The following is an 11492-nucleotide window of genomic DNA, read 5'->3' as shown; positions in this document are numbered from 1 at the left end:
CCAGTTGAAAAAGGAGTTGTCCAGCTTGATGGAACATCTATTGGTACTATAGGCCTTATCAAAGATGCCGGTCTTACCCTCCATGCATGTCCTAATGTTTCTATTCAGCAGGATGTCTATGTGATAGATTTACCACCTTATTTTGCCATTTTTCTATCTAGGGATTTCACTGCTAAAATTGGAGGCTATTCATCATCTGACTGGTCTCACATGCTATTTAGGACTAGGTATGGTACCAAGGTAACAATTAAGTCTGTATTGCTTGCAAAAGATCATATAGAACCATACGTACCTAGTGCCTTAGATGCAAACTTAGCCCCGTTTGATGAAGGAGAAAATGGTAATATTTCTGAAACAAGAACCCAATTAGATGATATTCCAAATGTTCTTCTTGACGAATGGGCATCAAGTCAAACTGCTGAAAATCATTTTTTTGATTTTATACATGCTGGTTTTGGAACTTACATTATTCATGAATAGGATGCAGTTATTGCCAATTTAGTCAAGACAAAAAATCAGATGGAGGAGGCACAAAATCAGTTATTGGGAAATGTTCTTTGATGGATCTAAGAGCAAAAATGGTGGTGGTGGTGGTGGTGTGTTGGTATCACCTAATGCTGAAAGGTACTATGCTGCTTTTCGTTTTTCTTTTGCATGCTCAAATAATGTTGCAAAATACGAGAGTTTGATACAAGGTTTGGAGTGGGCAAAGAAAAGAGGAGTTGAATGTATTAAGTGTATGGGGACAATGACCTAATTTTCAACCAAATAAGATGTTTAAATACAGCTAAAAATGACACCTTTGAGTTGTACAAACGTCGAATTTGAGATATTATTGAGGAGTTTTCTGCCTTAGTCAAAATCAGCAAGCTGATAGACTTGCTGCAGTTGGTGCTCAATTTGACATACTTGCAGAAATCAGCAAGGAGAAAATCCAACAGCATGTCAAAGTTGTAGTAAGACCCTCTATTCCTGATAATAGCACTAATTCACAAGTTTTTGATAGTGATGAGCAGATACTTAGTTTTCTGTTGGAAGAAGATGTTTTTTCTATTTCAAATCAGGATAAGTTGAAACAATATTATGATGATCAAATAATCCAACTTAAGTCCAATAAGCTTCCAAAGGCTTTGGTCACTTTGGAATCTATTTTCAGCAGAGATGACAAGTTAACGAAGAACAAAGCTGGTATGTAGGTAAAAGAAGAATACTATGAAAGTGTTGAAGTGGTTGAAGGCAAGTTTTTGAAGGTTGGTAAAGTTTGTTCAGCAACTGAAAAATTTGAATTTGTTGATTTATACAAAGAATTTCCTAATGTATTTGCTTGGAAGTATTTAGATCTTAAAGGATTTGATCCAGATATAGCTCAGCATACTATTGAGTTGTTTCCAAATGCTAAGCTCGTAAAGCAAAAACAAAGACCTATCAACCCCAAGTTGGAGCCTTTAATGTTCAAAGAATTAACCAAGTTAATTGAAGGGGGTGTTATTTATGAGATCAAACACACCAGCTGGGATTCTAATTTGGTCCCAGTAAAAAAAAAAAGAGGGAGAAATCAGACTTTGTGTAGATTTCAAGGATTTAAACAGAGCATCATTAAAAGATCATCACCTGCTGCCCTCCATGGAGCAAATACTCTAGGTTGTTGCTGGTTCAGCAAGGTTCTCTCTTCTTGATGGTTTTTCAAGGTACAATCAAGTACGAGTCAAAGAGGAAGACCAATATAAAACAACGTTTACCACAAAATGAGGTACAATGGTTGTAATGTCTCCATTTCCCAGATCAATTTTAATAGTAGAATGAACATAAGGAATAAATAAATGAACAAATAAATTTTAATTACAATTAAAATAATGATTATATTGATAAATACTAATAATATCTTATAAGAATAGAGTATCCAAATTCTTATTTAATAAATAAATCGATAATATTAAACTATTAATTATATATTAAATAATAAAAATTATACAGATGACTAAATAAATAAAAATATAAATTATTATATAATAAATATAATAATAAGAAAGAAAACATTATATAATATTTATGAGTTGAAATTCTATTATAATATGATATAAAGATTAATATAAATAAGTAAGAACTAAACATGGTATAACGACATATACTAGAAAGACACATCTGTTCTATATATGAGATATACAAGAGAGCCCAGATCAAACACGAGGCATGGGGAGGAGAGGAAGGAGTTTCAGAAAAAATATAACAAAGTCTATATTCTAATTTGGAGTTAGTATTAAGAAAAACTGGGCATGAGCTTTTAAATCATTTCAAAGGCCATAGTAAATAAGAACAAATAAAAAGGAAGTTGGTAAAGTGAGTGTCAAACGATGCTAACAGGTAATAGTTCTCACACGGAAAGACATAAAAAATAATGTATAATTCATATCTGAAACAGAGAGTCAGCAGGCAATATAGGGAAAGTAGAGGATAATCAAACAAATCTTTTATATGCGGCAGAGGGCATTCAATGATAAGGAACTATTCTAGAGATCTTTGGCATTCAGACACATATATCTAGAGGTAAGTATCAGGAAATAAACACATAATATTGATGGGGGAATATATATGAGAAGTAGAAAAGGAAGAAGGCAGGAGCAAGCAAGCCGCTACAGGAGTAATGGAAGGATGCTTTAAATATAGACATCATCAACTTATCATGGGCCATATCCAATTACAGTAGACAAGCATACAGGGAAATCGTTATTCATCAACGATGAAAGAATAGGAAAACATCAAGCAAATTCAGGAAGAAGACAATCGAACAATTAGAATAAACAATCAAAAATAGAGACTAACCACTATAGATTAAAGGGCAAATATCTCATGCCTATTTTGGAAGATTCTACCTTGCGTGAAAGTGGAGTAACCAGAACTGAATTTGCACCTAGTCATCTTGGGAGACATCACATCCTCTTCAACACAAGATGAGCGTATTAGCATGAGAATCATACACTAATGTAGGAGGAAAAGCAATATCCATAGACAAACATCACCAGACACGTCAGAAAAGAAAAGTAGTTCAAATAAGATAGGAAACTTGTACTTATTATAAAGAGAGGATCAATGAACAAATCTAGTTCAAACAAGACAGGAAGGAACCGTGGTTGGAATAAATATTATGAGTTTATAATGGATATTATATATTATAATAAATATATCTATGACCTATAGATAAATATATATAAAATATGGAGAAGCTTGAGGTCTCGATGATGAGTATGGATTATAAAACAGTGGTTACTCCTTAGTCCCATATGTATAATTGTGAATGGAATCATTACGAAATTAGCATTCTCGGGGTCAAGATTACTACAAGAGGTCTTTGCCTAAAGTATCTGAAGCATTAAGTACTAATTCTAGTTTTTAAAAAAAGTACGGACTGATAGGGGATAGTACAATGGCTTATCAAAGAATGCCTTTTGGCTTATCAAATGCTGGTGCTACATTTCAGAGAGCGATGGATATGACCTTCAAAGGAATGTTGTATAAAATGGTTTTAGTATATCTAGATGACATAACTATTTTTCAAAAAATGTTAATGATCATTTTGCTAATTTAAGGTTGGTTTTTGAGAGTTGTAGACAATTTGGAATTTCATTAAATCCTAAGAAATGTATATTTACTATTCATGAGGGAAAATTATTAGGTCACATCATATCAAAGGAAGGTATAATAGTTGATCTGGAAAGAGTTGAAGCAATTCTTGAGCTTCCCTTACCTAGCCACAAAAAGGGGCTTCAAAGCTTCATTGGACAAATTAATTTCTTGAGAAGATTTGTGCTTGATATTGGTGCCTTACTTAAGCTTCTCATAGCAATGCTTAAAAAGAATGTAGTTTTCACATGGACTAAAGAAGGTGAGCAAAGTTTTTAGCTATTAAAAGAAGCTTTATCATTAGCTCCAACCTTGGTTAACCCAAATTTCTCCAAAGACTTCATTTTATATGCATATGGATCTATTGATGTTATTTTAGCTGTTTTAGTTCAGAAAAATGATGAAGGATATGAGCAGCCTATTGCTTTTTACAGCAAAGGGCTTGAAGGTTATGAACAACGTTATAGTTTTGTTGAGAAGCATGCATTTGCAGTCATTAAAAGTCTCAAGAAGTTTAGACATTTGTTGTTAAACAACAAGGTATACGTTATGGTATCTCACCCTAGTGTTAAAGAGTTCTCTCTTAGTAAAGATGTTAACGAAAAACGTGCTCGGTGGATAACTAGGGTGATGGAATACAATGTTGACATCAAAATTACTAAACTAGTGAGAGGTAAAGGGCTGTGTGAGCATATGAGAGATTACTCATCTAAAATTTTAGTTAAAAGGGAGCAAATTCAGCTTGTGCAAATGATGTTATAGCTGTTTATGATGAAAATTTACTGTTTAATGGTGATGCAAATGTTGCAGAAGTACAACCAGCTAGCTGGTTGTAGGAAATGGTCCATTTTTTACAAACAAGAGAGTGTCCTCCTTTGCTTGATAGAGCCAAGCGGAGATATTTCAGATTACAGTCTATACCCTATGTTTTAATTGATGATGTATTGTTCAGAAAAGACTTGAATGGTGTTCTGCTTAGATGTATTGATAATAATCAAACCAACAAGTTTTTAGAGCAGTTTCATGAAGCAGGGGGCCATTTTTCACCTAAGACAACAGCCTACAAGATCATGAGGGTTGGGTTTGTTTTGGCCTAATTTGTTCAAAGATGCCCATGCCTAGGCAAGGAAATGCAAGCAGTGTGCGTTGTTTGCAAGAAAAGAAAGGCTGGCTGCTATGCCTTTGCAGTCCATTTTGGTTGACCAGCCAATCATGAGATGGTGAATTGATTTTCTGGGACTTGTAAATCCTCATTCTACCACTGCTCACAAATGGATCCTAACTGCCACGGATTACTTCACTCGCTAGACAGAGGCTGTTGTGCTGAGGGAAGCAAACGAAAGTTCTATTCTAAGTTTCTATGATGAATTGGTCACATGGTTTGGGGTTCCTGAATCGATTATCTCTGATAATACCTTAGCATTTGTGGGGGCTAGAATAACTGAATGGGCTTTGAGAAATGGCGTTTACTTGAACACTTCATCAAATTATTACCCTCAAGGTAATGGTTTAGCTAAAAGTACTAATAAGAATCTACTGCGAATTATCGAAAGAACATTGGAGGAGAACAAGCAGGATTGGCATGCAAAGCTGAGATCAGCCTTATGGCTGGATAGAATTACCCCCAAGCAGATTCTCGGTAATTCTCCCTATGTTCTAGTCTATGGAAAACAAGCAAGGTTACCTATTCCCACTGAGTTTCCTTCATTTGAGTTGGCTGATCAATTACTATTGTTTGAAAGAGATGATCCTCTAAGCTTGAGATATGCTAAATTGACTGAATTGGAAGAAGAAAGAAGGAAAGCATTGCAAACAATGGAGTACTAGCAATTGCAAGCTAAGAGTACTTTTGACAAAAAGGCAAGATCAAGATCATTTAAGGAGGGAGATCTAGTTCTGAAGTGGGATGTTTTGAAGAATAGGCTAGGGCATCTTAATAAGTTTGATGATATGTGGGCTGGTCCATTTCTGATAGTTGAATGTAAAGAACACAATGCATTCCAGCTTGCTACAATGGAGGGAGATGTTTTACCAATCCTTGTGAATGAGATTCACTTCAAACCATGTTTCGAGGTATGAGCTATCAGTCCTATCTTGTATATAATAGGTTAGGTTTCATGCTTTCAATAAATGCATTTGTATAATAGTTTAGGTTTTCCTAAGTGCTGTCCAAGCACATGTCAGTTTTGTTTTCTTTCCTAGGTTAGTTTCCTGTTTTCTTGAGGTTTTAGGTTGGTCAAGTTGCTGATTTTTGTTATCAAGCTTTCATATTCACCCATCCCACTTATGCATGCATAAATACATGTGTTTAAATGCCTGCACATACCTAGTATACACATGCATACACATATACATAATGTTGCAACTACTCAATTCTTGCTGCCAACCATACATACATGCATATCCACATATCCACTATTCACATGCATTCATTCAAATACATGCATTCATCCATACATAACCAAGATGGTCAAATTATGAAAGTTTCGCTTTTAAAGCTGCTACTTGAGTTTGACCATACATATTAGTCAACCCAATAAGAGTCTTAAGTCCTATTAAGCTCACGTACAAGCATTCAAAACTCAACCAACAACTTTAGAAGTTGCATCGTGTCAGGTCTAGGTGCTAGGATGCATAAACTCAGACTCCATGCCGATTGGATAAGGCAATTGGTTTTCTAATGTCTAACAGGCAGACAATTAGCAAGAGGTCGCCAAACATGTTACTTAATTTTAACTCATGTTAAAGTGTTAAAATTCAGTTTTGAAAATTCAAATTTGTATTCGCTGAAAAACACTTTTCATTTGATATTTGCAAAAGAATATAAATGTCCTTGTATTATTCATTTTTGAATATACAATCAATATTTACAATAGAAAATGTTGAAAGTAAACATCTCACACAAGTCATGAGTTTAACTACTTTTCATACATATTCAGAATATGAAAAAATAATACATATGAAGGTAGGGTTAGAGGTAACCAGTCATTGCCTTTTGATCTTTTGACTAGTTAAGTGATCCGTAATGCTGTTCCTGGTCTAGCTCCTAATCTGCCAATTTTCGGTCTTCATTTTCCTGCATGACGAAAAAGAGTGAGGTTAGATCTCGAAAGATCTAAGCAATGACTGAATACCTATAACTAGTCATTCCATACATGTACTATCTTCCCCTATTTTGAATATGCATCGAAGATAGTAAAGTTAAAGATTGCAAGATCAAACAGATGAATATAATGTTAAAGGAATGAAGCTTGCAGGAATAGGTACTTTAAAAATTATGGATGCGAATCACAGAAAGTGGTTAATGGGTGTCACGAGCCCATGCTCGCACCTCATAAATAACTACTGATCGGAATGGGATCTGTGAAAAGACAGATGAGGCAAGTTCTGTAACAAAAGATGCTTCCTCTTCCTTTAAAGATGTTTTCAGTAATAGTAAGAAGAAGTGGTCATATCTTGCAGTAAGGGAAGCTCCAGAAACCCTCACAAACAGAGCAGATTTATAAAATGACAGCAAGCAAATCCCTGTTTTAGAACCAAAATATAATAATAGTTTACCATCACATTCACAACTATTAAAATGTATGGAAAGAGGGAAAATGACAAGTGAAATGGTATTTAAAAGCTTATCTTAATGTAAGTAGAACAAATGACCAAATAATCAGTGTTAATGCTGCAAATAACAGTAGTATTTTTATTCAATATGGCAGCTTCAACTTTATAATCATTCTAATTGCGGCAAAAATAGGAAGGAAAAGAATGACTACTCATAATAATACATTTCCACATGAATCTGCAACAACGTGAACTTCAAAAATGGCAGTTAAAGCAAAGAATATTTGCTTAAAATGACGTAGCAGCTTTATCTAAAATGGTGCTTCAAAATAAATGTGCCCATAAAACTCGTAAGAATGATGGCTCAAGCAAATAAATGTGCTCAAAATATAGCGGTAATTACAATGGAGAAGATGGAGAATAAACAAAAACGAGAACATCAATCCAGCCGTGAGCAAGCATGGTAAGGGAAAGGACCTCAAATTTATTCAATGGCTTGATACTTGTAATACAGTAAACAATTCCCAACTAGAAGAAAATGCTAAAGTGGAAAGCACTACAATGAAAATAGTGAAAGATATCACTACTGCTGAAAAAATTCCAACTGCGGTCAAGGAATGTGCAACATCTAACAAACCCCTTCTACCAAAAAGCGGAGGTAGCAGCAGCCACAAAGCCTCTACCTAAGCCTTTGCCTAAAATGATGGCAAAGGATGTTATCCCTGAAGTAAAGGCTATACTTGAAACGAAAGAGGATATTTCTGATATTGAGCTTGTGTTTGAAGACAAGAAGTTGGAAGAAAGCTTCACATTGAAAGGGGGGAAACCCATTTCGTGTTTATGAAGAAATGATAAGACCATCAATATGCAAAATTTCTTTTTTGCTTCCAATATGAAAATCTCACCCCAATCTGTTGAAAACATTAAAGAACTTATACAAGAAACATGGAAGTAGCAAATTTAAAATTGAACTTCCATTATAATGGCGTATGATAATCAAAACCCGTATTTCTAGCAGTAGGGTTAGAAATGCAAGATACTTAGATATTCTCTTTCCAAACATGGCGGCTAAAACTCCAGATGTTTCCAATAATGAAGACTTTCAAACAACAAGTAATGAATACTTTCAACAAAGGATGCTTGCATCAAACAACATATCCAAATGGTGGCTCGAAATGAATTTCAGCAAGTATCAAACAAACAAATATATTACTTTCAAAAGATAAGCGTCATTGCAGTTCTAGCAAGAAGAAAGATGCTTCTAGTCATGGCGGCCGCAAATGAAGTAAAAAATGCCTTCAAAACCCTAGCCGCAATTTTCTCCCAAGCTCTGCAAAACGAATGCAATGTAAAATCACAGGAGTTTAGGCTAGAAAAATGATATTATGCCTTTCTCCCTTTTGATAATCTTTGAAATCTTCCAACATAGGAGAAGTTTTTGAAGTTTTCTTTTCTAAAAATTGAAATGTAATATATATATATGCTGTGGGTTTAGGAAAGGGGGGAGTTTTAATTATTTGTAGGTTTTATTTTGTTAGCATAAGTTTAATATTGTAAAACAAAAATGTTAGATGACATTATAAGTCATTTAAATATTTTTGTTATTTCTTAAAAGCAAATAAGAGGGAAGGAGAAAATTTGAAATATTCCTAGGACTAATAAGTCAATATGACATGTTTTTAAGACTAATAAGTCAATATGACATGTTTTTAAAATACTAAGTCTTAAGAGTTATTGTTTTCAAAGACTTAGTACTGTCATTTAAGGTCATGGAGAGAATATTTGGGGCTTTTTGAGTCATTTCAGGATTGTGGGTTGAATTTTGACCTTGTCTTGGCAGTTTGAAGCCATTTGTTGACATTTTGAGTCTTTTGAGAGTAGTTTTAGTGAGTCATAAGTCTCTTTATGGCTTAGTGGACCTTTTCCAAAGGTGAATCACTAGTAAGGAAGATCATTCACTAGATGGATTTGATTTTAGGAGCCAATTTGCCAAATAAGGCAGCACACTGAATGACACTACCAGAAAGTGAGGAGTTGAACAGACAAGTGCATGAGTTGTTGTAGAAGGGGTTGATTTGGGAGAGTCTAAGTCTACATGCTAGACCAACAATATCAGCACTTAAGAAGAATAGAGAATGAAGGATGTGCACAGATTCTTGTGCTATCAACAAGATCACAATCAATTACAGATTTCCATTGCCAAGGATGGATGATATTATGGATTGTCTGAGTGGGGCTGTGTATTTCACAAAGATAGATCGAAAGAGTTGATACCATCAGATTCGCATCAGAGAAGGCGATGACTGGAAGACTACTCTCAAAACAAGGGAATGATTGTACGAGTGTTTAGTCATGCCTTTTGGGCTAACCAATGCACCAAGCACTTTCCTGCAGCTCATGAATGAGGTACTAAAGGAGTTTCTGGGTAAGTTTGTCATTGTTTACTTGGATAATAGTTTGATCTTTAGTAAGATGCTGGAGGAGCATTTGATGCATATTCGAAAGGTGTTTGATAAGTTAAGAGAAGAAAAGTTGTTGATAAACCTGAAGAAGTGTAATTTTCTGAAGGAGTTGGTGTACCTGGGATTTGTAGTTTCAGCAAAAGGTATGAAAATGGACTTGGAAAAAGTGAAGGCTATCCTTGAATGGCCTACTCCAAAGAGTGCTATAGAGATAAGATCTTTTCATGGACTAGCTAGTTTTAACAGAAAGTTCATAAGAGGTTTTAGTAGTATTTGTGGACCCTTGACTGAAATAATGAGAGGGGATAGGAAAGAATTTAAGTGGACTGTAGGAGCAGATAATAGTTTTAATCTGTTGAAACAAAAACTGACACAACAATCTATTTTAGCACTTCCAAATTTTAACAAGGTGTTTCAAGTAGATTGTGATGCTAGAGGTACTGCAATAGGAGCTATTTTGAGCCAAGAAGGTAGATTTGTTGCTTATTTTAGTAAGAAGTTCAATGATGCAAAAATAAAATATTTTGTTTATGATCAGGAATTCTATGCTATAATTCAAGCATTGAAGAAGTGGAGACACTATCTTCTTCCTAAGGAGTTTACTTTGTATACTGATCATCAAGCTTTGCAATATTTGAATAGTCAAGAAAAATTAAACCAAATGCATTTGAAGTGGGTTGATTTTTTGTAGAGTTATACATTTTTTCTGAAGCACAAGAGTGGGAAGTCTAATAGAGTTGTAGATGCTCTTAGTAGATTGCAAATTTTGCTAATAGATATGCAAATTGAGGTGATTGGGTTCAAGCAAATCAGTAATTTATATCCAGAGGATGTTGATTTTGGTGATGCATGGAAGGCTTGTACAAAACCTATTACACTTGGTAGGATAAAGTGGTTGGATTTCATTTTCCAAGATGGTATGGTGTTCAAAGGAAGTCAGTTGTACATTCCCAAGAGTTCTATGAGAGGGAATCTCATCAAGGAGAACCATAGTGGAGGATTTGCTGGACATTTTGGTAGAGATAAAATCATTGCTTTGGTTGCTGAGAATTATTACTGGCCACAGTTGCAGCAAGATGTGAAGAAGTTTGTACAGAGTTGCAGAGTATGTAAGATGGAGAAAGGAGTGAAGCATAATATAGGGTTGTATCAACCATTACCTTAACCAGAGAAGCCATGAGAGGATGTCAGCATGGATTTTGTTCTTGAATTACCAAGGGCTCAGTGGTGGCATGATTCTATTTTTGTGGTGGTTGACAGGTTTTCAAACATGACACATTTTATTCCTTGCAAGAAGACTAGTGATGGTGTTCATGTGGTAGAGTTGTTTTTCAGAGAAGTGGTGAGACTACATTATCTGCCGAAGAGTATAGTTTTAGATCAAAATACCAAATTTGTTGGGTATTTCTGGCTTACATTGTGGAAGAAATTGAAGACAAATTTGAAGTTCAGTTCATCACGTCATCCACAGACTGATGGATAGATAGAAGTTGTGAATTGCAGTTTGGGAAACCTGCTAAGATGTTTGGTTGGAGATAAACCATAAGGATGGGATTTGATTTTACCGTAAACAAAATTTGCATATAATAATTTTGTTAACACGAGTATTGGTAAATCACCATTCTAGATTGTATATAAGAGTAGTCCCAAAAATGCTTCTAAATTAAGGCAATTGGATAAAGGAGAAATAAGTAGTGTTGAAGCAGTAGAATTTGTTGAACATTTGAGGAATATCCATGAGGAGGTGAGGAAGCACATTATCAAGATGAATATACTGTACAAGACTAAGGTAGATGTGAAAGGGAGGTACAAGGAATTCCAGATTAGAGACGAAGTCATGGTTCATTTGAGAAAGGA

The 11492-nt window shown here is 34.8% G+C and overlaps 1 protein-coding gene across 1 annotated transcript; it reads left to right on the top strand.

Annotated features, from left to right (window-relative positions):
- Nucleotides 1–550: 550 nt before the first annotated feature.
- On the top strand, nucleotides 551–5445 carry LOC149577423 (uncharacterized). Its single transcript, XM_089796373.1, has 6 exons — nucleotides 551–728; nucleotides 844–1188; nucleotides 3998–4158; nucleotides 4347–4450; nucleotides 4571–4694; nucleotides 4927–5445. The coding sequence occupies exons 1-6, from the start codon at nucleotides 551–553 to the stop codon at nucleotides 5443–5445; spliced, it is 1431 nt and encodes a 476-aa protein (XP_089652499.1).
- The last annotated feature ends 6047 nt before the right edge of the window (nucleotides 5446–11492 follow it).

This window comes from Cupressus sempervirens, chromosome 1 (genome assembly GCF_028749045.1).
Source record: "Cupressus sempervirens isolate cs-2001-9-10 chromosome 1, ASM2874904v1, whole genome shotgun sequence".
NCBI classification, from domain to species: Eukaryota; Viridiplantae; Streptophyta; class Pinopsida; order Cupressales; family Cupressaceae; genus Cupressus; species Cupressus sempervirens.
The sequence above is the reverse complement of the archived record's forward strand: the minus strand, read 5'-3'. Positions and strand labels throughout refer to the sequence as shown.

Bases quoted from the DNA above. Each gene is read 5' to 3' on its own strand.
- LOC149577423 (XM_089796373.1), top strand. From the start codon at position 551: ATGTTCTTTGATGGATCTAAGAGCAAAAATGGTGGTGGTGGTGGTGGT. The intron at 4,159-4,346 runs GTATACGTTATG...TTTAGTTAAAAG, and splicing joins ATTTGTTGTTAAACAACAAG to GGAGCAAATTCAGCTTGTGC. The intron at 4,451-4,570 runs GTAGGAAATGGT...TGTATTGTTCAG, and splicing joins GTACAACCAGCTAGCTGGTT to AAAAGACTTGAATGGTGTTC.